Consider the following 25,719-nt stretch of genomic DNA (forward strand, 5'->3'; position numbering starts at 1 on the left):
GGCGGCGGCGGCCGCCCCCCCCGCTCTCGATGGTGGTTTTTTCCTTTTTTCCCTGTGGGCCCCGCGTCTCTTCCTCCGGCCGGACGGGAAATGGCCGCCGCGCTGCCATAGGGGAGCGGGGCCGCCGGCAGGTCCGCCCAGCCAGGTGAGGAAGGGGCGGAGGGGAAGGCAGGGGAGGGGAGGAGGGCCGCGGGACGTTTTGTGGGACGGTGGCGTTGCGTAGCGGCGGCCCCGGGGCAGGGGAGGGAAGATGGCGTGGGGAGCCTGAGGGGGAGCAGCCCCTCCCCCCCGCGCGCCTCCTTGCCGCGGCGCTCGCGTCGTCCCCCCCCCCCCCCCCGCCTCCCCTCCCCCCGCGGTGGCCGCGCGCCGCGCCGCGCTGTCCCGCCCTTCTCCGCCGCGTGACCTGGGCGCTCCGCAGCCATTATTCCCCGCGCCCGCCGCGCCAGGCCCCGGGGCGACGGGCCCCGCCGCTCCGCCGGGGAGGGGCCGCGCAGCGCCGGGCCGGGCCAGGCCGCCGTCACCGCCCTGACGCGGGCAGCTGCCGCCGCTTCCTGCAGGCGTCGGGCCGAGCCGGCGTCGCTCCTCCCTGGGCCTGGAACGGCGCCGTGGGGAGCGGAGGTAGGGCGGGAAGGGGCGGCGGGAGGCGGCCGCGGGGCGGCCTTGAGAGGGTTCGCGGCTTCTGGAAGCCCGGGGGGTGGTGGTATGGGCGGCCTGCCCGCCCCGTTGGGCCTCCGCCCCGGCCGAGCGGGATTTGCAGCCTTTCCGCCCTTCCTGTGGGGGACAGGCCTGAGAGAACCGCCGCGCAGCGCTGCTTACGGGAACACAAAACCTCCCCGTTATCCTCCCGGGTGTGACTCTGAGGAGGAAAACGGCGCTGGGGTAAAGGGATGCTTCCCGGTATTGGATCAGCCTTTACGCTCCTCGGAGGAACTTCCCTTCGGGCATGACTGCGGTTCAAGTGCTTGCGCCTTAAACGCTCCCCGCCTGCTCGCCGCCCTGCGCGGTAACTGCCCTGTTCAGAAAGCCCCGCAAAAGCCGGCGAGGGGCTGGGATGGGTTTGCGGCGCCTTGCTGAAAGGGGCTGTTACGTTCCCGGTGTGGGTCATACTGTAGTATACAACTTTCGCAGGATCCTGTCCTTTATTTCTCGTTTGCTTTGTAAACCCCCTTCTTTTCGTCTTTAATTTTCTCGTGAAAATCAGATTCCCATTTTGTGTGTCGTGGTGGTCCTTTACTACGTCAGTGCAGCTTGTCACTTGTTTGTCTCCGAGATCAAGTTTTACCTTAACAGTAGCAGTTAAATTTTACTACAGAAGGACCCGGGGGCATGCAAAACAAAAGGAGTTCTTGGCACTGCAAGTAGTCACTGCTTGAGTAATGGTTGGTTTAATATAAATATATAAAAACATCCCTTAGAATAATTGTTCTCAGAGTGGGAAGGATTGATGAAAGAGCGTGGGGTTCCAGGAAAATGCTGTCTAGCTGTTGTCTTTCTGCTCCTTCCTCCTCTTTCTCCTCTCTGATAGTCTCATTGCTTTAGACAACAGTGGGGGGAAATATGAAGGGGTAAAGGCACTGCCTCCAAGGTGCACTCCAAGCATGCAGCTTCTTGTGGCAGGGAGAGTAGGAATTGCTTCCTCCCACTCGTCCCTTTTGATGTTGAGTGGCAGGCTGTGCTGAATAGCAGGAAGAGGTTTAATGTGTTACATATATCAGTACTTGGGGCGTGACTGCCTCTCTCCTGAGCACTGGCACCATGGCTTGAGCAAGGCTTTAGTGGGCCTGGCTGTAAGGAGCAACTCCTCAGGTGAAGGCTGTGGCTGAGGGAATCCATCTTGGGCAAAATAGGGGTGTGTGTGTACCGTTGGTAACGGTCTGTTGCCATTGGGGATGCAGAAATCTTGGAGTGGTTGTACCGATTTAGAAAGGGTCAGCAGGGAGCTGTTGTTTGGAGCTAGGGTGCAGGTATTTGGATGGATTAGATCCAGGCTGGTTGTCTAGGAGGGATGGTGGTGTAGGGGTTTGAGGAATGCCAGAGAATATTTGGGGTTTGTTTACGAGTAGTGGAGATGGGTTAAGGAAGCTACTGAAGAAAGTAAGCTTTTGGGTTACGACTGTATTCAGTTTATCTGTTTATTGTGCTGGCATTGGCCTCCACGCAGCCTTGTGGTAAATGGGATCTGGGAGGTGATGTGGCTGAGAAGCCAGCTTTGTCCTTTCATCCAGAGTAGTTTTCTTCTGGATCAGTTCACTGGTCCATTTCACCAAACACCTATGTGACTATCAGTCCGGGAACAAATGAGGGAGGAAAGATAGCCTTTTCTGCAGGAGCATGCTCAGAGGTTATTGCAAAGAGGTTGTGGAAATCACTATGTAAGGGCATATGAAAACACAGTGTTTAAAACACAAACAAACAAAAAAATGGCCATCCAAAACAACATGTATCCAAAAGTGTGCTAATTCCTTTTTGTGTCTCGACAAAATTCTTGGAAATAGTCACTTTGACTTCTGTGTTTTAATTAGAGGAGAAACATGCTTTTGTTTGCCAATAGTATTACATAAAAGAACAGTTACCAATCATAGGATGGTTTTGCAGAGCTGATTTTCTTGTTACTAGGATGCTGGTTTTTGACTTTCTAGAAAACAGTGTAAAATATTTGCAAATTAAGAAATGAATGAATTAGGAGAAAAAGGCCTTTGTATGTTTAGTGTTCTGGTTGACTTTTTGTGCTGTGATTCTTACAGGGGTCTGTTTTGTCTTTGTAACTGTGTGGTTACTATGTATGTAATAGTGTATAGCAAGCATATAAAACTGGGAAAATACGCTTCCCAGCTCTTATTTGTATGTTCCAAGATAGTTTGGGCAAATTTGTTATGGTATTTTAGTATTTGTAGGATTCTAGGCCTCGATGATCTGAGTGATGTGGGTTTCTAGTCACTAATGAAATGCATTCTAATCTTATTTGTGATGTGCCACTGTTAAGTTTGTGGGCATTAAAAAAAAAAAAGTGGGGAGTAAAGAATGGTAAGAAAGCATGGCAGATGTACAAGCACTGAATAGATGCCTTACACTCCTGTCTCAATAAGACTGACTTTCTTCAGTTCAGTGTGTGTATTATGAGATGATATTACACATTATGTGGTATTTCTTGAAGGCTATCCTATCCCCTTTTGTTTTGTCCTGGTTGTATAATCCTCATTTCTTTTGCAGCCTGAATTTCTGAATGAAAATGCAATGAATGAAAATTACTTCAAGATTTTGACTTAAATCTTCCTGACAGCTTTCAAGTAATGCTTAAGCAAGAGACATGTAGACTACTAAATAACTATAAATGGATAGTTAAAATATTGAAGCTAAGAGGAAGCAGCGTTTTGCTAGCTTAAGTGGGGATAACTGTCCTAAAACATCTTCAAAACTCCCATGTGGTGTAGAACTTCTAAAATGGCTTAACAGATACGTTGCATCTGCAGGCTCTGTACTCTGACAGAACTTTAAAGTCAGAGGTGTGGTAAGGACTCTTAAATGTTTAAAAGGAATTGGAAACAATTTTCATTGTCCTTCGTTTCTCTTCTAAACATAGCAAATGCTAACAGTGACATTTACTTCCTCATTATTGTGTTGCTTGCGGTGGGATGAGCCTGATTCTGTCATGTATCTTGGTTTTGCTTGGTGGTCACGCTTGCTGGCTGAGACTGATTTAAGGCACCCAAAGATCCTGCTGTTAGGTGTTAAGAAACTTTTCTTCACTCCCTCTTTGGTCATGAATGTGACTTAGTATCTGACAGGTAGTGGACTATCCATTTTTTAAAAATGTCTAGGTTTCTGTGCTAAGGTTTGGTTGTTTGGAGGTGGGGTTTTTGTGGTCTTTTTATTTATTTATTTTAAAGCTGCTTGCAAGTACTGTTAAAAAGCTTAACTTCCAAGTTTGTTGCTGATGGGTTTGCCAAGCTGGTTTCAGGGAAGCTTTGAGATTGTGGTGCTGCCAAAAGAAGCAGTCCTGTCTGGCTGCTATTGCTACTTCCATGTGTTGGCCCAAATGTTTGTGGGGCTGTCATGAACTGTATCGGAAAAATAATCTGTATTGAAACTAATCCAGGTGGTCCATACGTTTTCTGATCTAATTCGCTATGTGGCTGCAGAAATACTTGTGCTGGTGTAAGGGAGAAGGTCTTCAGGAATGTGAGGAAACAAAGGATAGGAGAGATGGAACTGTTTCTTTAAACTAGTGGTACCGACTTATTCTGGTTTGAAGTACTGTGGAGCTACAGCAGCTTCTTTTTGTAATATCCAGATTTGCGAACACAGGAGCAAAAAGGTTGAGAGCCAAGCATCCCTTCTCCCATATTTAGGGCAGAAAGCAAGGGAAAAAGAAGCTTGAGCTGCAAAAAGCATGTGGATTACAGCCCTGGTGTTTCAGGTGTAGACCATGTTCCTAGCAGTCATGGTCGTCTTTAAAATGCTCGGTATTAGTGATGACATCTTGTGTCACGTTCTTAATATGTGCCTTTGGCAGGCTCTGGGTCTCTCTGAGACTGGTCCAGAGATAAGCTTCATGCACTGAAGCTAGAGGGGCAGCTAGCCTTCTGATTTAGGGACTGATGATGTTGTGTGGCAATATATGATGTTTAGCCCTTTACCACTCTTAGTTGACATGGTGTAGCTGCTACAGACTGACAATGAGCACGAGAATATACAGGAAGAGGCTGTGGGTGATTTTGTTTGATAGTGTGAAACAATATTTTGTAGTTGCGATGTTTTAAGAGGAATGTGTGCTTTTTCTGCAAAAGTGTGAAGCATGTAGAAGCTTACTGTTATAAAGGAGCTGTTTTCCTGCATGTTTCTATATCTACCGCTATTGTCTCTGTATTAGCTTTAATAGAGGTTAATACAGTTTTAGATTCTTGCATATTGTGAGAATATTTATATGGACAAACCTTTATTTAAAAAAACCCTATGTAGTCTTTTCACTTTTGTTCTTAAGTATGAGCGTTGTTTGGAAAAGGGGGGTTTTGTGTGTCAAGCTTTTACCTATTACAATTAAATGGAAACAAAAGCTGCAAACAGTTCAGATTTTTTTACTCAGTATTTAAGATTTTCTATTCAAAACTCTGAAAATGTTACATCCATACTCTTCTTGGGAAAAAAAAATTAGGGAGAAGGGTAGCAAATACATTTTTAGCTGGATGTGGTATATCCAGTGGCTGTTTAAAAAAAGAAAAAACAGAAGTGTGGCTACCTCTCACCTTTGCCAGTTGCTAGAAAAGGTTCTTAAAACTGTATGGAACTGTTTGCCAGAGTTTGAGCTACAGTAATTTAAGATCCTGTCTTCTGCCTAGATGTCTTAAAGGTAAAGTAACGATCTTGCTCTATATCCCAGGATCTAAAGACTTGTCTAAATTAGGATTTTGGATTTCAAGTAACACCAACAGATTGTTTTTAAAAGTCAGAAGTAGAGGTGATTTAAGAATTGATTTAAAATCTTGGACTGAGCTTCAACCATTTAGCTGAAGTTTGTATTACTGTTTCTGTACTAGATTTCTGAATGCCTTAACCTTTGCTAGCTAATACCATCTCACCTTTTGTCTAGACAAGATCTGAAATGGTCCGATAAACTACTGTGCTCCTTCAGAGACTCATGCTTGCTGATGATGAGAAGTAAAAACTTAATCTTATTAAAGCATATGTTTTGTAAAAATTGGAAATATCTTGGTCACTACTAGTGAATGGTAAGTGGGCTTTTGAAAGCAGTGTTTATGAACACAAGTGCTACATATTGTTTTTTAGATGAAGAAAACATCTGTGAACAAGTGCGAAAGTGTCATTTAGGAGCAGTGGATGTTGTACAGCTTTGGCTTCAATGAATAAATTGCTGAGATGCAGAATTTCTGGGAGATCCATCCTATCTGTATTGAATTGGGACAAAGTTTGGAGTTACTTGAGTGGAATTGCATGGTTTGCTTAATGCTGAGTCAGAGTACAAATGTATACATAGTCTTAAGGCTTTGAGGCAATTAAAAGCTAAGTGAAAAGTTTGTATACTTCAGACTGGTTTCATTACTGCAATTATGCTTTGTTTCTGTATAGCTGTAAAAGCTTATTTTTGAAGGAGAAGATGCTGGTTATTTAGGTAAACTTCTGAATGTATGCATTTTAAACAAGGTATAACAGAGTAATACTTGTGTAAACGTTGCAAAAGAAACCTAAAGATAAAGCTTTCACGGTTGTCCTAAGTCCTCGTCCCTTTTTGCCTTTTTTTTTTCCTCCCCAAAAGAGATAGCTCCAGTGAAGTGCAAAGCTGTATGTTCAGAGTGGTCTAACAGTTTGCCACTGTCCTTTTTGTCCCCTCCTCCTGGCTGTATGCTGTTCTTTCCCCCATAATCCAGCTCTGGCACTTGTTTGGCCCTTCATTAAGCCAGTTCGATACCCTAGCCGTATGAAAGTCATTTCTGGGTATCAAGAGCCTGCTGAATGGAGGACCTGAAGAGTGTCAGGGCTGTTGTGAAGTTGAGGCTAGTGCGTTATACTGCCCTGTAAGCAAGGCTGACAGAGGAGTGATCACGTATTGAAAGGAGTAGGATTTGCCCCTTGGCAGTGGCTAGCTCTTGAGCTGCTCCAGTCTTAACATGCAGCTTCACTGAGTCCAAGAGTAAATTTGCCATTTCTTATATGTTGTCTTTTTGTGATAAACAGATTAATGTTCAAACCCATTTAAGCAAAAAGTATTACCTGCCCTTTAGTAAACATTCACTTCTTTGACAGTTTCTTTTTCTGTTCTATAGGGATCAGTATTGCTGAAAGCACAAATAGAGAGTTTTGAAATAATTACTTCATTGGCACCAACTAAAGGTTTGAGGTAAGACTAACTTAATTCTATTTTTAAATGTTCTGATTGAACCCAACCATTTAAAGTGGGAATTGATTTTGTTTTCCTAAAATATGTGCTTGCAATAAGAAACTAAAGTATATAAAACTTCCTGAAATTAGAGTCTTTCCATAAAGGTCAGCTATCATACAGTATATACGTACTTGTGCATATAATGCAAATATATAAATGTTATTGTTGAATACAGGAAAAATAAAACTGATTTCCTTTAAAGCTGAGATTCGATTGTATTATAAACTTATGCATCTGAAGTTTGTTCTGAAAATTACTTGTAGTAGCAAAAAACCACAGCTTTATTTCTATCACTTTTGGAAAATTGGTATGCTTCATGTCTTACAATAGTTAAATTTATGTTGCCTGTGAGTAGATGAGCATAAGAGATTATAAGCCATTTTCTGTGAATTTAATTGCACACAATGACTTAGAAACCATCTTCAGAGTATAGGTTATATAAACTAGCTTTTTAATGGAAGAGGCCAATAAAAGACAGTATTCAACATACTGTTCTTCAAGGTAAATAATTTTTTCTTAGTTAAATGGAAAGCTAGTTCAGGTTAAAATTAATTTTTTGCTGGGTTAGTTTCAGGTGAGGTTACATCTCTTTGGGGCCATACAAACTCTTGTGCACTCCGTGGTGTGGAAAGTCATATGGGGCAGGAGGGGCTAGCGGATAGGGGAAATGTTGGCCTGTCTCTTCTTTTGGATTCACTTATATGTGTCTGAAATCTGAAATTTTGTTAACTTTAAATTAAGCTGGAATGCTGTTTATTTGTCTTTACATAATTGAAATATCACCCAGGTAACAAGAAAGATTATATAAAGTACCTTGTGACAGAAAGTGATTGTTGTGTTGAGCTTGTATTTTCAGTGCAGTAATTTTAGGCTTTCATGCTTGTTAGCAATGCAAAAGCTGAATGTTTGGTTTTTCCATTTTTCTTTTAATATTAAACTGATGATTATAGATATTGATCACACAAAGGCCTGAAAATGTGTAGTTACTTGTCCACAGTTTATATTCAGGTTATCTAATGTGACTTTTTTTTAAAGCTGGGCAATTTCAAAAGAAAATGGTAATGGGTCCAAGTTTTTATTAATTAAATTGGGGATTTTTAGCCACTGATCTGAAAAGAAAAGGAAAAGGTGTGTATTTTATGGTTAGCAGTAATTAATTCTAAGTATTTATTATGACTGTACATAAGAAATGATAGTTTATTATGAGTTCATTTTCTTTTAGGACTCATTGCTTTATAATCCATTATAGTTTTCATAGCTTTGAGCTGAGAAATGTTGAATTCTGTTGGAAGCCATATTAGTTGTTAAAATATTTAAGCTGGCCATGCATTTTACATGTAGTTTAAAAGGCAAAGTTAACCTAAAAAGATGCAGGTGGGCATATTGACCAGTGGAAAATCGGATCAGAGTGATTAGCTTTAGTACATGTGGTTAAGAGAAATAATACCCCTGGCTCAAACTAACAACTGCTGGACAGAATACTTCAGAGCTTTTTCTTTGCTTATGTAAAAGGTGCATTGTAGGGGACTATAAAGTCCTTCCAGAGAAGGATCAGTGCCTTGGAAATGCAAGGGAACTGTAAATCACACAGATAGCAAGAATTTTGTTTAAAATATATTAAAATGTGTAGTTACCCAGACTCACATTGTTTCTTGCCTTAATATGCAGAAATGTTTTTTTCTGTTGATTCTCTCTCCTTCTATAGGATCAGTTTGCAATTAAATCTGGAAAACGTTTTACAGCTATACTTTCTCTTTTCAGACAAACTGCGTGCACTGTTAAATCCTTTAAAATGTTGTTGAGCTTTTAATTTACTAATAAATGTACTCATATTCTCTTCAAAGTTTTTGTTTAGGAAATGCTGTTCCTCTTTCTAATATTCTCATTTTAGCATACAAAAAATTTGTTCATTTGTGTGATTTATGTGGGCTCTAAATAGTTGCCTCCTTTTTTATTTATTTATTTATTCTCTCCACCTCCCCTCACTGCTTTTCATTTTGGCCAGGAGTATATCTACTGGGAAAAATGGGTCGATCTAACTCTAGATCACATTCTTCAAGATCAAAGTCCAGATCTCAGTCCAGCTCTAGGTCAAGATCCAGATCACATTCTAGAAAAAAGAGATACAGGTAAATTGATATCTTATTGCATGAAAGGTTGGTTTATATATTAGTTTCTGTCTGGAAATTATTTTTCACCTGCATGATGCTGTGGCAAAAGTGAACCTGGGATCTTACATCATTTTAGGTAGTAGGTAAATTCTGCTTTGAATGTAATTTCTCTTACTTTGATTGCTTAATACTTGGCTATTTTTCTATTTTCCTGTATCTCAAGATGATATCAGAATGCTAATGGTTCTTCATGATTTGTGGCTTGTTTGATTCTCCCCTCCCCCTTCACATGACATTTTCTTTGTCCAATCTTTTCCGCTGTGATTTGTTCTGTATTTCTTATGTAGCTTTTCAGATCTGGAGTAACTTAAGGCTTCAGCAAATAAGCTTTGCTATATTTTGTCTTCTCAGTTACCTCCAGCCTTTTCCTCATCTAGTGGACATTACCATCTCCCATAAAATAAGTGGCTGAATTGAATGTTTACTGCCTCATCAGCTGCTGTCTGCAGTCTGACATATTAAACTAGGGGTCATGCAACTTCATGTTCTAGGCTGTGAACCTGGTGTGTGGTGGCTGAGGAACCGAAAGCCATGCTCCAGAGTGGTGATAATCCCTAATCAAATGACAGGGCACGCCACTGAGGCTGGTAATGTCTTAATCATGTGATGCTGAAGTCTAAATTTCACAGTCCTTAGGAGTATAGATGTGTTTATTATAATCCTTTAAGACAGAAGTAATAAATATGGATAGATTGTAGACATTACTGTAAGACTGTTAGTCTTTGTTTACCATTCTGACTGCATTTGAGAAATCTAGCATTTAGTGTCAAGGCACGATTTTTTTTTTTTTTAATTCTCCAGTTGTCAAGTGTTAATGTTTACTTTTTAATTTTAGTTCTAGGTCTCGGTCAAGGACATATTCACGATCTCGCAGCAGGGATCGTGTTTATTCTAGAGATTATCGCAGAGATTACAGAAATAATAGAGGAATGAGACGTCCCTATGGTTACAGAGGAAGAGGTAGAGGGTATTATCAAGGAGGAGGTGGTAGATACCATCGTGGAGGTTATAGGCCTGTCTGGAACCGAAGACACTCCCGAAGCCCTAGGCGTGGCCGTTCACGTTCCAGAAGTCCAAAACGAAGGTCTGTGTCTTCCCAGAGGTCCCGGAGCAGATCTCGTCGATCTTACAGATCTTCCAGGTCCCCAAGGTCCTCTTCATCTCGTTCTTCATCCCCATACAGCAAATCACCTGTCTCTTCCAAAAGACGTGCGTCTCTGGAAAAGCAGGCAAAGAAAACTGAAGGGGCTCCTTTGCAAGACAGCCCTTTGAAAAATAAATCACAAGATGAACAGAAAGATACATTTGAACATGACCCATCAGAGTCTCTTGACGATTTTAACAAATCATCAGCAGCTTCTGGCGACATTTGGCCTGGCCTTTCAGCGTATGATAACAGTCCAAGGTCACCCCATAGTCCTTCTATTGCCACCCCACCTAGTCAGAGTTCATCTTGCTCTGATGCCCCTTTGCTTAGTACAGCCCACTCAGCAAAGGACACACCTCAACATTCCCATTCCATTCAGCATAGTCCGGAGAGGTCTGGCTCTGGTTCTCTTGGAAATGGTTCTAGCCGTTATAGTCCTTCTCAGAATAGCCCATTGCATCACATCCCTTCGAGGAGAAGCCCTGCAAAGACAATCCCATCACAGAGCGCTCCCCGTGAGGAGGCTCGAGTGCGGTCATTTTATCCTGAGGGTGGCGAACAGGAAACTGCAAAAGGTGGAAAGTTTATGAAAAGGTAAGACTTAAATTACAAGCGTAATATTACCTCTTAAAATGCTGTCTGTTACAGAGTTTAGACAAGATCATCACTGTGCCTTGAAAAAAGCAATATGGAATACTATGGAGTAAATATTACTAACTTTAGTCTGGCTGGAATGGAGCTTGAAACATATACCTTTTCCTTTTAAGATGCTTCGTGTTCTTGGCCTTTGGCTAGTGGAGTAGGGACATGTATCCTTGAGGAAATATTTGGTTTGTGCTTTTCCTTTGTGGTGTATTTTCTTATAGTCCATTTACTGTTAAGAAAAATCTTAATTGGAATAGTGCATCAGACTTGCTTGTGCGATAGTGAATTCTGTTCAAGTATTTTACAATTTTAATGCTTCATGTAGTTCAAAATGCAGATCTTTTGGAAGCCTAAAAATGCAGATGATGTACAATGATTTCTTTGTTAACATAAACAGCATCCATTGCTAATTGTGTGGTGCAATATGACAACTTTGATGCCTTGACTTGCATTACGTATGAAAGAGGGTAGGTCTTGGTAGTATTGGAACATAATTCTGTTGACGTGAAGGACAACATATTTAAAGCTGAATGTGTATTTTCCAGTTAACGTAAAATTCTTAAATTTGCTTTTAAAATGTTTGATACAGTAGTAATTTCTAAAAGTTGTAAAAACCTTACTGACATTAGACAGTTCCTTTCTAATGTGACTTGTACTTCAGTGGGTTTCTTATAAAATGAATTATAGAGCAAAGCTGTGACTACGCTATATAGGTTTGATTGTGGGCTTTTAAATGAATTTGTCCAGTCAGTGATCTATTATGTAAAAATACACTGCTTAGGAGATCAAAAACACAACTTCCCCTGGGTTAGATGTATTGGAGTTGGTGAACATTATTAGGACCTATGTGAAAATGGTGTATAGGTAAGGCAGTGGCTGAAATAATTGATTGGTGTGTTCCTCTGTTTAGGAGAGCTGCCTTCTAAAAGTTCCCTGCTTGCACACAATATAGCGGATGCATTAAGCTTGTGTCAGATTTTGAAATTCCCTTAGAAATGTGCAGGATCTTGACATTCATTCACTTTGCCTTTAACTTTTCCACTAAAAGTAGTACAAAAATGGTTTGCAGTCTGAGTTATCAAATTTCATTTGAATTTGTTGGAAAAAATGATTTGTGTAAGAGAATGTGAAGCTGGGTACCAATTAAGACAGAACAAACCACTAGCTTTTTTTGTAAACTCAAGCAGAGAATTTCCAGGTGTTCTACAGAAAGGCATTATAATCTTCAGATGCCTCCAGTAGTACATAAATGACAGCGGGTACAGCGTTAATGGTGTGCGAAGTGTTGCATGCTAAAGTTGAATTGCTCAGAGGAATGTATTTTCTTCTTGGTGTGGGATTGACACAAAAGAGGAATGCAAGTGAACCGGAATGAATGCAATCCAGAGTTACCAGTCTCTTCTTTGCTATCCACAGGTACACAGATGAAGAGTCTAGAGTATACCTGCTTGATAGGGGTAATACCAGGGAGAAGGAGGCCCAGAAGGAGAGAGGATCAGAAAAAGGGAGGACAGAGGGAGAAAGGGAATGGGAGGAACAGGAAACTTTAGATTTTTTCGTTGATAAAGAGACTGGGAAAGAAAAGTTTAATGACTCTGAAGGGGAGGACACAGAGGAGACAGAGGATTACAGACAGTTCAGAAAGTCTGTCCTGGCAGATCAGGGTAAAAATTTTCCTACTGCATCTCACCGGAATGCTGAGGAGGAAGGAACCAAATACAAATCTAAGATACAAATCAAGGGCAATAGAGAGAGCGATGGATTTAGAGATGAGAAAAGTTATAAGCTTAAAGAGACTGGCTATGTAGTGGAAAGGCCTAGTGCAACAAAAGATAAGCACAAGGAAGAAGACAAGAGTTCTGAGAGACTAATGATGAAGAAAGAAACTCAGTCACCTGAGCAGGTAAAGTCTGAAAAGCTCAAAGAACTCTTTGATTACAGTCCCCCTCTACACAAGAATCTGGATGCGAGAGAAAAATCCACCTTCAGAGAGGAGAGCCCACTTAGGATCAAAATGATAGCCAGTGACTCCCATCGTCCTGAAGTTAAACTCAAAATGGCACCGGTACCGCTTGATGATTCCAATAGGTAAATTATTTCACTTTACAGTGTGGTTCTCCACCTGCCTGCAGTGTCATTCATCTTTATTTAAACTAGTGGTTTCTTTTTGTGTGTCTTCTTTTGTCCTTGATGCGTTTTAGACCTGCTTCCTTGACTAAAGACAGGCTGCTTGCTAGCACACTTGTCCATTCCGTCAAGAAGGAGCAAGAGTTCCGATCCATCTTTGACCACATTAAGTTGCCACAGGCCAGCAAAAGCACGTCAGAGTCATTTATTCAGCACATTGTGTCCTTGGTTCATCATGTCAAAGGTATGTATTCATTTTATCGTACCAAATACATGTCTGACAACTTCATTTAAGCATGTTTGCTATCTCTAGTACAGGAAGATTTCAGCCCTCTTTTAATGTTAATTTAGTCAAACTTTCATCCTCTTGAGGTACATCTAAAAAATAATAGCCGCAGAAGCTAGTATTAAAAAAAGCAAACCCAAGCAATGTAGAGCATAATAGCAGTTATACTATGTTTCTGGATGAATTTTTGCAGTATAGTTTAAACATACTACATTGGTCAGTCTTTTCTTATTTAGTTTTATTTGAATGGCTTTAACATAAAATTTTATATTAAGTGGTGCAATGTGGGTTGACAGGTCTTTTTCATTGTGAATACAATGGCTTTTCTTCTGGAGCACCCCAGAACTCATTTCCAGGTTCTTATTAGAAGGGACTTTTTGTCTCAAAATAATCCTAAAATACACTGCGATATTGCATTTTATTCCTATTTGACAGTATTGTAGTGCTGGAGCCAGGAATTTCACTTACAGGAACTTGGCAGTGGCTAAATAAACCTCCAGTAAATGAATTATATGTTAATTATTCTCTGACTTTAACACTAGTGGCTGTTGCTTACTATACACACAAAAAAAAACCCCCAACCAACCAAGCAACAACCATTCCCCACTCCCTGCCCTGAAACCACCAAAAACCAAACCCAAACCATCAAAGTGGATGTAATTCATTTAGGTCACATATCCTCTCAAAGTTTTCTGATGGAAAAAATAGATAGTCTCACTGGATGTTAAGGAATTATCTGGAGAGTTCTTTAAATGCCTTTTTTCCATAGCATTTACTTTATTTCACTGGGCTGTTGTCTTCCTGTGTTCAGTGTACTGAGATAATATGGAAGAATTTGCTGGTGAAAATAATTTTGCCATATCATCATATGGGGGGAATTAGGTGACCAGTTTCAGCATATCTATCTAAGCATTGTTTTTTAAGATGCTTTAGCTTCTAAAATAGCACATAACTTCTAGCATGTAAATCTTTGCAAAGTTTCCCTTAAAAGTCTCGTTTTGTTGGCAAAATTCAGATTACTAAGGCCAAATGATTTCTTGTGCTTTGAATTACTTATGAAGAAGAAAGTAAGTCAACAATAATAGATTATGATCATATATTAGATTTTTAAAAAAACTTATTGGGACACCTGTTTTAGAGTATAATGAACTTTGTTGTGAAAGTATCTATTTTATTGATATGTAAAGAGAGTTAAGGCTCAGTCCAATGAGAGCTTGTGTAAGTTTTTGCTTATGTGGTACTTACGTAGGCTGCAGGTGAAGTAATATTCCTGAAGCTCTCACATGTTGATCACAGAATAGAACATTTTTCTGTAAGCTTTTGTATGTTAAACAAATACCTGGTAAATGTGACCAGATAGGCTGTTAAGTTATTAGAATATGTGCAGTTATGGTTGTTTTTGAAAGCAGAAACTCTTAAGTTTCAAATTTACTGTGGTCTATGATCAGATTTTAGTAACTCTTTTGACAAATGGAAGTTATGTTCATTATTGGTGTGATGCGACCAGTCTGAACAGCTCTTTATTAATGTAGAGCTGAAAATGCCCAGTGATGTTTTCTTTTTCATTGTAACTAGGTCCTGGAATGTGTTTTGAAATGGCAAAATCCATGTTACAAAAGTAAAATAGCTGTTGAAAGATACAGATGCCAAACAGGCAAAGTTGAACCTTCTGTCTTCCTGGCAAAAATGGCATAAAAACAGAGTTGCTAGCTCAAATTCCTGTGTTTGATGGAATTATGATTGAGGCACTACCCTTGTAGTGGCCGTTTCAAGTTTTAATGGTTGGTTATGAGACAAATACTGGATGCCGGGCGGTAAGTTGATACAGATGTATGTTGACCTGTTAAGCAGATAGCTTGCTTCATATGTAACATTTCATAGCTCATGACTTTATGTATTTCTATATTACATTTAAACACATTTGTTGAGCTGGTTTAAAAACTGAGTTTTGCTGTTGCTAATTTAACTGTCTCTGAAGGAAAGAGAAAATTTGTCAGAGAAGTTGTCAAATTTGCCAAGATGCCAGATGCTTAAATGAATTTATTTACATATAGGTGTGTTAATTGTCTTGGATCGTTTGTCATCACAACTTCAAATCAGAAAAGTGTATTCCTTTAAGAAATTACTTCTTAGGCCATTCATGTAGTTATTGAAGCATATGCTACTTAAAAGTTTTCACTGAATTAACTCTTATTTTAAGTTAAAGATGAGATGAATAGTAAAATGTACTTATTGAAGTATTCATGACTCAAAGTAACTTCATTTTCTCTTATGGGCAAAGTATAAAATCACTGTTAAGAAATTGCTCTTTTTCATGAGAGGAAAATGTCATTGAGAATGAGCAAGTCTAATCAGTAAATCATGTTGCATTAGAAGTAATACAGTCATGGCATAGATATAAGCAGACTTGCAGTGATGCTGTGCACTGTTATTTTTACATTCTGTAACCCAAACAAACTAGGGAAAACACATTTGCTTGTCCTGATAGATTGATTGAAAATACTGTGTTTTTGCCTGCTACTTGCCTTTCTGTCAGGAGCAAAATACCTGTCATTTGAATTAAACTAATGAAACAGTGTTTTTTCTATTGTAACCAACAGAGCAATACTTCAAGTCAGCTGGAATGACCCTAAATGAGAGGTTCACTGCATATCAAAAAGCTACTGAAGAGCACTGCACCCGGCAAAAGAGCCCAGAAATACATAGGTATATGTTAACTGCATATGTAGATGCTTTGTGTTTCAAATAATGTCAGCTAGTATTTCTTTTGGGAAGCTGAAATATTTTTTTTTCTAATCTGTATGGAGTAATTGGTCTATTTCTGTGTAAATACAAAATACCAAAAAACCCCACCCAAACCCCCTTCTGTAAAAGAGAACTCATCTGAGCCAAGTCTGGCTTCACCTGTGGTTTTGTGACACAAGTCTTCTCTACCTCTGTATCTCATTTGGGATATATTTACTTTTCTCACATGCAGTGCTCAAATATTGAGGGCCGTATATCTTGAAGATGAAAAGAAGCCCTGTACATGTATCTTTATTCTTCAGTGTGAAATGTTCCATCTCATACTACTTTAGTTTTTGTGTGTGTTAATTTATATCAGGTTTTTGAGAAATCTGAGAGCCTGAAAGGTAAGAAGGTAGGCATGCAGATGTAGCTTCTGATCATGGGCTGTAATTTTTTGATGCAGTGTACTATATTTGTGTTACATGTGAGGATATATTATCTACATATTCAGTATCAAACTTTAAGTTTTTGTTAACTACTAAGTATTTTTTACTTCACAGCAAGCTATCACAGTGTTGATGACTTCTTGGGGGGATGGATTTTCAACTGGCTGCATATACTGATCTTTTGAAATAACTCATTAAACATTTTTTGTATCTTCAAAGCTGTACTTAAAATGTGAAAAATCAAATTGCCTATTTTCTCTATTTGTGTTTTTAGCATACTTCACACAGAACAGAACCATGGTTTTTAATTTTTAGTCTGCTGCTGTATTCTGATGGTGGGGCTTTTTATGCAAAAAGCTTGTTCTACTGTAAAAATGCCTTGTTTCTCAGATTTCTGTTGAAAAGAAATGTCTGAGGCCATTAGGAGTCACATATGCATATGGCAAGACACTGCTTTTATTTTACGTTTAGGAGGATTGACATCTCTCCAAGTACCCTGAGGAAGCATACCCGTTTAGCAGGTGAAGAGAGAGTCTTTAAAGAAGAAAGTCAAAAAGTAGGTTCTACATAAACATTCTGTCTGTATTTTTTAAACTTAGTTTATTGTCTTTCCCTGAAACCTGAACTTCAACTTCGTGTTTATGTCTAAAACTATAAACATAATTTGTATTTATCATGTCTGGAGTACTTGCATTTAGAACATATTTTTTTTCTTTTGAGTAAAACATGTTACCAAGAAACCAGTTTATGTAGCATGATTTTGCTATGTGGCATGTAAGGTCAAGTCTCCTCCTTCCTTCTTGGACATTTCTTGACCAATATTGTGGCACTAAGCTGCACAAGGACAAAGAATAGAAGGGGGAGGGAAACTACTGAGGTAGTCGGTGAGTAGTATGGTTGAATTGCCAAGGTGCTTGTGCTCTGTTAAAAACAATTCACCAGAAGAAATGAACACTATAACATCCTCGCAAACCATGTATTACGGTCGGTGTGAATCAAAAAATAGATATCCCATTGGCTTGATGGGAACGCTATTTTGCAACTGAAATTCTTAGCTGTTCTCTTTTTAGATCTAGCCATTGCATGTAAAGGGCCCTCACTTAAAGTCAATTTGTGTGCTGAAGAGTTTGTTGAAAAATAGGTAAATTCTATCTCACTTTTTTGAAAATCAATGCACAATTTGCCTTTGTGTTCAAATTCTCTTCTGGATGTTTTATTTCAGAATTTTGTTCCAAAATATTTATTTGTTTGCAGGGAGATAAAAAATTAAGGTGCGATTCTGCTGACCTTCGGCATGACATTGACCGACGTAGAAAAGAGCGAAGTAAAGAGCGAGGAGACTCAAAGGGTTCCAGGGAATCAAGTGGGTCAAGAAAGCAGGAGAAAACTCCAAAAGATTACAAGGATTACAAATCTTACAAAGACGACAGGTAAATATTTGAAGTCCCTATATAGGTTTTTAGCTTCTAATTAGCCTTTTGTAATTGTAAGCTTAATTGCTTTCAATTTTCAATGTATAATGGAACATTTAAATTTAAACAATTAAAATTATTTGTTTTACAGCAAATATATATTATCTGTCTTTTACACGGCTTATGGTGGATGAGGACAAAAACTTTGGAATAGCAAGCTAACACTGAAAAAAAAAATGACAAATTAATCTGTCCTATTATCCAGGCTACATCAGGAGGTTGGACTTCAATGCAGTACATTTCTATAAACAGTTTGTGTAAGAACTTTGGTTCGTTATGCTTGATTCCGCACTTTTTCAACTCATAACACCCAGAGTATGAGAATCTTACTGATACCTAGGCTTTAACATGGGTGAGAAGGGGAATTTTTATTTTTGTCTAAAGCCAGTGGGCTGCTTTTAAGAAAAAAATGTTAGCATATCTCAGTGGATACTGTGTAGCAGTGGTAAGAGTTACTTCAGGTATGACCTTCCTTTAAATAGAATAACAAAATCTTGTAAATCGGGTCAAATTAGTTCCACTATGGGGTTACTAAAAGTCTTGCTGTAGGATTTTTTTTTTCCCTGCTTTGTACTGGATATACAATGAATTTTTATGTATGCTTCCTGTTTCCTATTTACTTTCTGACTTTGGTATCCACGTTATCTTCCACTGGCTAATTCCATACAGCCATCTACGTAGGGAAGCCCACACCATATCTTCTCAACAGTGTGCAAACTGAACTATGTAGTTACTGTAAAACTTTGCCTTGAGAGTTTTCTTGCCTTCAATTTCTGTTCTTCTGCCTCAGAAGAAAGGCAGATCTTAAAAGTAACAGAATCTCTTCATGGCTTCAAAACCTAGAAAAACTGTATTTGCAGTTTGCAGACTGCTACTTTCCAACTCACTAGCAATAATATATATTTAGCACATTTAAATGTGTAAGAGGAGGATGGAAAGTGGAACTATACGTCACCTTAACACCTGAAATATGTAACATGTATGTGACTTTATAACCAGAAGGGGGATAGTTTTTCATAAAATATAAAGAGAGCCCTTTTAGAATAGATGTTACAGACTATCTGGTACTTTTAAAATAGCACACAGTGTATCTTTTTATTTTTCAGTAAACAAAAAAGAGATCAAGACCGTGCTCGGTCCTCCCCATCTTCCTCCCCATCTTCTTCCTCATCCAGTTCTCGAGAAGAAAAGGATTGCAAGAAAGAAAGAGATGAAGAGTTCAAAACTCACCATGAACAGAAAGAATACTCTGGTTTTGCAGGAGTCAACAGGCCAAGGGGCACCTTTGTAAGTTGCTTTCTTAGTCTTCCCCCAAATTATGAACACTTCTCCAGTAGTAATAGCATAAAAAATAAAATGGAAGCGTTGAAGTGATTAACGTTAGGGTAGACTTCTTTAAGAGAAGTGATTCTTGAATTTTTTTGGTGATGTACCAAACCTGAAAAGTGGGTTTTTCTCCAGCACTGCCCGATAGCAGTAAATTGGTGTGTAAATATGCATTAACGTGCCATTAGAGACCCAAGCGTGAGGGTGGGAAAAACTATTTATTGTTTATTCCTTGCTCTTTTGTAATTACGTTGTTTCCTAACAGGATCTGAAAATTCACCTTTCTGTATAGATTAGATCTTTTGATCTGTTACCTATTTTAACTCCCTGCAGGTTCTGCTTTTCCCTGTCATATTCATTTTGGTTATGCCTTCCTTTGTGTGTGATGCCTGCAACTTGTTAAATAGAAAATAGCACATAATTAAAAATATACGTCAACCTTGAAACAGCTGTATTGAGGAGAGGAGATGGTATACTTGTTACTTTTTGTTTCTTTGGCTTGGACTAGCCACAGTGAGCATGAAAGCTCATTAATTTATTTCTGGAATGTGTTAGCATTGTGATTTGGAAAGTGACATATTGACCACCATAGCCTTCAGAAAAATTTTGAAGTTAAAAATTTCATGTTAATGTAATTACTGATATTTGCTTGGGAAATGTGGTAGCATCAGGAAAGATTAGGAATCAGTAAAGGAGGCCTTGAAATGATAAGGAACACTTTAAAAAACCCAAACCACAAAAAAACCCCAAAACCAAAACAAAGCACAAAAAAGCAAATTCTGTGTTTGGGTGGGAAAAATGCCAAATAAACGTACATAATAATTCCTTCATGCAGCCTAAAATTAGGACTAATTAATGCTAAAAGGCATTGTTTGGTATAAATGTACGTTGAATTGTTTATACTAGTGTAAAACAAGGTTTGGACGACACACGAGGGTGTCTGGAATGCATGTGGGGTGTGCAGCCCTTGAGTTAAGATTTGAGTCTTCCATCTAAAAAACTTGGAGCTACTTAGAAGAAAATTCAATGTTCAAAACTTGGAACACTAAAAAAGTATCATTTCCTCCTTTCTTGTTGCTCTTTTGTATTATACTAAAGAACAGCTATGTGACATAAATGTATAAACCCTTGGATGGTGTCAGCATCAAATATGACAATATGAGCACAATTTCTAGCTGTATTAAGGCAGTAGTGCTGAGTTAAACACAAGTAGATCTCAAAGCCCCCTCTCATTTCAAAGAGAAACAGTTGAAGAAAACTCGTAATTGGTGGAAGCCTTACTGCTTCATAAAACCAGATTGTACATATCATGAAAGAGATGCTACTTTACATGAAATTTAAGTAGATGTGAATTGGAAGTTTAATAGACTTCTAATTTAACTACTGGTGACTGCCAGCTCTGGCTATGCAATAAAAACTGGTTAATGTTCCCTAATGACACACGTGGACACACAGAGGCTTAACGAACAAACTCTGTCTGAACAGGAGAATTTAAACAGGCCAACCTGTTGACTCATGTCTTCTCTGCAGGGATGCAGCTTGGATAGTATTGAAACATACAGACTGGGTAGTGTAGGAATGTCATAATTCAGGCTAATAGCGGCTGCTTTCCAGTGAACATTGCCCTGCTTGTAGAGTAAATAAAATGTTTTTATTCTTCCCCAAAGCAGGAAGCCTTGATACACTGGGAGAGCATAGTTTGCTGGATGGGGGGAGGCTTTAATATAAGCTAAGCTGTCAGTTTCATTTGAAATGAGGAATGATTCTTCGCTAACACTTGCTGATAGACTAAAATATTTAATTCTAGGCTTCTTGTACATAAACATAATGAACAGTTTTGAAGTAGCAACACAGAAATACAGATAAATAGAATCTTTTAATTACACTATCATTAGTAACCAGCTCCTAAAGAATTCTGTGTGTTACAGTTCTGATCAAAAGGAGTTTTCTCTTCTTATAGGAAATGTACTCTGTCCTTTTTGTGATGGTCTTTGCAGTAAGTAAGCCTGTGAAGATAGCACCATAGTGGATTTCACTTCTCATATTTCTTTGCCTTAAAGATGACCTGGGGCAGAGGGAAAGTGTTAATACAGTGTTGAGGAAAGCTCGAGATATTTTCCTTAAAGGGAATCTGATCATAGGATCCAATGCAAGGAAACTGCTGATATCTCTCTCTTTTTAATCCTGTCATCATTTTCATCATTTTGTCCCTGAATAATTCCCCCCTCCCCGTGATACTGGGTGTTTTTGTGCCCTAATTTTCTAAAGGTGTCAAAGCTATTGGAAATCATGTAGTATTTCCTTTCTTGTACAGTTCTATTCAGGTGAGTCTGTCACTTTCCAAGTGATTCTCCAAGAAATCTTTTCCTGTTTAAATTTCCCTGTAGTGTATTAGATAGGTCTTGTGAGCCTTATAGTGATTGTTTTCCATTTGATTTCAAAGTAGTCCTAAAAATGTCCAGCATAAATTCTGCATTAGAAGTGTTGGAGCTCTGTGGAATTAAGTGAATATAATACTCCTCTTTCCAGTTAGATAATTATAGCTCTTTTTGGTCTGTGTTTATGGAACATATTAGTTTTTAACAAATGAAATTTAAATTTCCAGTCACAACTTCATACAGTTACACTGAAGACCCAGTTCTGTGTTTTTAACTAGGCTGTTTTTGGAAATTGTGTTCTGTAGTAACTGCAGGTTTTAGCAGTCTACCTTCCCAACCTAACCTTTCTTCTCCCCTTGAATGGAGGATATAGACCCTTGTTTAATGTTTTCTACAAGCTAAAAATTTAGGTGCTGAGGGAACTGTATGTATTACTACTTAGTGTATTCTGAGTTAAGTATTTTCTTTATTGCTGTGAGACTCTTCAGCCCAACATTTTTAAATCCTGTTAATCCGTTATAAAGAATATTCAAGTTACTTATTTTCACTTCAAGCATTGCTACTCTGTACGGTACATATTGTTGGATTTTCTGAGTTAAGAATTTACTCACTTAAAGTTTAATTTGGCCTAAAGTACATTTCTGAATCTGAACTGAAAATGTTTGAGTAACACAAATTGATATACTTAATTGAAAATTTAATTGTATGTATTCTAGAATCACTTTCTCATAACCAGTATGACTGACTCCATAAATGACCTTTCTATTTCCCCTGAGAGTTTTCTCCTTCTTTCAGTCTAGTTTTTTCTGTTTGTTTTTGTCTGTAAACAGCTTCAGAAGCTTCTTCTGACCTTTTGTTGCAACACACTGGTTTACCAGGAGTCAAAGGAAATTTCTTTTTGGTGGTTGTGGGTGAATTTATGCCAAGAACTCAAATGTATTTCAATTAAGTTTAATAGCATTATTGCTTCAAAGTGAATGATTGAATATATTACTTAAGGTAATATGTGAATTTTGAAATGGTTTTACACTTGCAGATACTGTAATTAAGCATGGAAAGAGCATTTTCAGTAATAGAGAAATTGAACTCTTCTTTGTGGTTTTATGTAAATGGATTAAATGACATTTTGGTTAATCAGTTTCGAATTAGGGGCAGAGGAAGAGCCAGAGGAGTCTTTGCTGGAACAAATACTGGTCCCAGCAACTCAAATACTACTTTTCAGAAGAGACCGAAGGAAGAGGAATGGGATCCTGAATATACCCCAAAAAGCAAGAAATACTTCTTGGTGGGTGTGGAGAACTCGATACTTTATGCATGCTTTTGTTTTTTCAAATTTTCTACAAGTGTAGAAGTAGCATGCATGTAGAGACAGGGACTTCAGTGATGTAATCATGAGAGTATCAGGGTGGTTGTAGTTACTGGTTCTGCTTCTCTTGCGTCTTTCCGCAGCAGGCTGGCAGTAGCTGAGGCTTGACAGGGAATTTTCATCTGCAAAACTTTGATCAGTGAGTGGGAAGAAGGCAGACTCAGAGTAAAATTATTAAAAACAAATTTTAAACCAAAAAAGCTTGTGCTGTGTTTTCCTGGATTTAGTCTGTCTGGCATTCGAGCTTTGTCTTAAGATTTGTCTGAAAGTCTGCAAAAGTGGAAGATCAGGAAAAGCTGACAGTATTTGTGGGTGTATGTAGGCTGACTCTGGTATTAGCAGTCCTTGTGTTCTTAGTTGAGTAGGGTGATGGTCAAAGTCACCTTAGTTTTGATGCCTTTTTCCCATCTGGATCATGAAAGGAGAGCTGTTGATTTAACCACCCAGTAACTAGTGTAGTGTACTGACTGTGTAGCGTCTGTTCGGGTTGATTTCCTTAACAATGTAGACTCCTAAGGGTATAGTTTCACCATTGAAAAGTGTGAAGTAGTGAAGCTTAGACATTCCCCTGTAGCGTTATAGTTTGTCACAAGTAAGTTAACAGGTGATCCAAGAAATAATGCAGTCACATGGATGTTTGTACAAGTTCTCCTTAGTCTCCCCACATATATATAAATTTTTCTGACCTATGAAACAGAAAGAGATGTGATAATCTACTCATTAAGAAATTCCATGTTAGCTAGAACAAATAACTATAGCTATTAAACTTTTTTCTCATGTCTAAAAATGTTTTTAATTTAAAAAGCCACTCTTTAACTCTTCTTATAATATGTAATTGCTAACAAACTGCTTTATATAGGTGTGGTATGTGTTTAATAGTTCAGATTTCTTTCCAAATCACAAATAAAAAAAGTCAATGTTGAAGCAAGTGTACCTCACTCTTCTAAATATAAACCTTTTCTATATTAAATAATTATAGTGTTCATGCAGTACACAGAATGATTGTCAGAAGATTTAACCAAACTATGTAAGGCTATATTTGGTAGCAAGATAGCAAACTTTTGAGTTGCTCTGGTTAATAAGCTCAACTGTTGTTTGTTAATGGCAGGTTTAAACTTCATTTGCCCTGTGTTGTGCAGGTGAAGCAGGGTTTCTGAAAGCTGCCTTCAATTACCTTTGCTTAATATGTATAAAGAACTCTATCTCTGCATTAAAGTAAAAATTTAACAAAAAAAAAAAAATATCCTAGCACATTACTAGAGCTTCTTCCTTTATAATCACAGGTTGTTTTTTTCCCTCAAAACTAGTGAGTAATTCTTTCTTCTGACTGAAGATGAGTGACAGATAACTAACCTGTTACTCACAAACATTTGAGTAGACCCACAGCTAATAAGAGCTCTTAAAACCAGTTTTATTGTTGTGGTTTTAGTTATGGCATCATGAATTGTAAGGATGTGCTTCATAATGTATTCCATAGATTGTGATCTGAACTGTTAAAAAGTTCTCTTTTTTTTTTTGTGGTGTGTTTTTTTTCTATCCATAGTATAAATTTGGTATAGAGTACCAACATTTAAGGGGTACATTGAAGAGATGTTCTAACCTTATTCTTTGTCTGGTATTATTGTAGCATGATGACAGAGATGATGGTGTGGATTATTGGGCCAAAAGAGGAAGAGGCCGTGGTACTTTCCAGCGTGGCAGAGGGCGTTTTAACTTCAAAAAGTCAGGTAGCAGTCCGAAGTGGACACATGACAAATACCAAGGGGATGGGATTGTGGAAGATGAAGAAGAAACAATTGAGAATAATGAAGAAAAGGACAGACGCAAAGAGGAAAAGGTAAACAGTTTAGTAAATTGTGGATTAGACAGTTTATCTGGCAGTATCTGAAGTAATTGGGTGCGGGGGATCACTTTAAAAGGTTTCGGAGTTTGGTTATTAACAGTTTACAAGAAGACTGTTTTCTTTTTTCCACAGGAATAACCCTGGAAGAAAGTTGTAGCTGGAAGAGCAGCTGTTGCACCACCCACACAACATTTTTAATATGTTTTTTTGTTGTCAAATGAATGTAAGCATTTTACTTAAATTTTACTGTTGGAAAGTAGTTTAGAGGGATTGTTTTTGTTTTAAGCCTTTAGAAAAAAATCTTGATATAGTAAACTATGTTAATGATCGTACAGGTAGAAAGTAAAATATTTGTAACAACTTTTAAGAAATTTTACTGTTTGTTATATGCAGTGTAATTCTGCTTTGTCCAAATATATGGTCAAGTACAACTCTACAAGTTTTGATTCTCCCCTATGTCTGTGTTTTATTCTGAAGTAAACTTACAGCTCTGCACACCTGAAATCTTGGAGCAGCATTTTTTATAAACTGATTACTACTTCTGTGTTGCCTTTTTATAAGAAGTGTATTTAAGGGTAGTTATTCAGTCATAGTGTAAGTACAAACAGTTGTGCAAAATGCTGATTATACATGAGTTCACAGGAACCCCATTCACATACTGTGTCAGTGACAAACCTGGATTTTTACTCCACCTTGCTAGAGAGTGCAGCACGCATTTTATCCGTGAGAGTGAAATTGTCACTCTTTGGTAGCCTGAGAAATACATATGTATATAAATACTCAAAGGCGTTTCAAGTGTATTGTTTCCCTTCTGGAATATGAGTTTTAGAAACCGGTTTCCAACTTGCTGCTGTGAGAAACTTCTAAACAGATCTGAAATCGGGAGTTCC

At 38.5% G+C, this 25,719-nt stretch overlaps 1 protein-coding gene across 8 annotated transcripts; it reads left to right on the forward strand.

Annotated features, from left to right (window-relative positions):
- Positions 1-4: 4 nt before the first annotated feature.
- BCLAF1 (BCL2 associated transcription factor 1) lies at positions 5-25,333 on the forward strand. Of its 8 annotated transcripts, none has more exons than XM_064447195.1 (14): positions 41-145; positions 5,588-5,726; positions 6,780-6,853; positions 8,901-9,024; positions 9,902-10,807; positions 12,275-12,946; positions 13,060-13,229; positions 15,872-15,977; positions 16,916-17,000; positions 17,699-17,874; positions 19,023-19,203; positions 22,759-22,905; positions 24,614-24,823; positions 24,962-25,333. In XM_064447195.1, the coding sequence occupies exons 4-14, from the start codon at positions 8,921-8,923 to the stop codon at positions 24,965-24,967; spliced, it is 2,763 nt and encodes a 920-aa protein (XP_064303265.1). In that variant the 5' UTR covers positions 41-145; positions 5,588-5,726; positions 6,780-6,853; positions 8,901-8,920; the 3' UTR covers positions 24,968-25,333. The 8 variants fall into 8 exon arrangements, 7 of the variants coding, with proteins under 7 accessions (XP_064303269.1, XP_064303264.1, XP_064303271.1 ...); XM_064447196.1 differs by lacking the exon at positions 41-145 and adding an exon at positions 436-618; XM_064447194.1 differs by lacking the exon at positions 5,588-5,726 and having other exon boundaries at positions 10-145.
- The last annotated feature ends 386 nt before the right edge of the window (positions 25,334-25,719 follow it).

The sequence above is a fragment of the Phalacrocorax carbo genome, chromosome 3, assembly GCF_963921805.1.
Source record: "Phalacrocorax carbo chromosome 3, bPhaCar2.1, whole genome shotgun sequence".
NCBI classification, from domain to species: domain Eukaryota; kingdom Metazoa; phylum Chordata; class Aves; order Suliformes; family Phalacrocoracidae; genus Phalacrocorax; species Phalacrocorax carbo.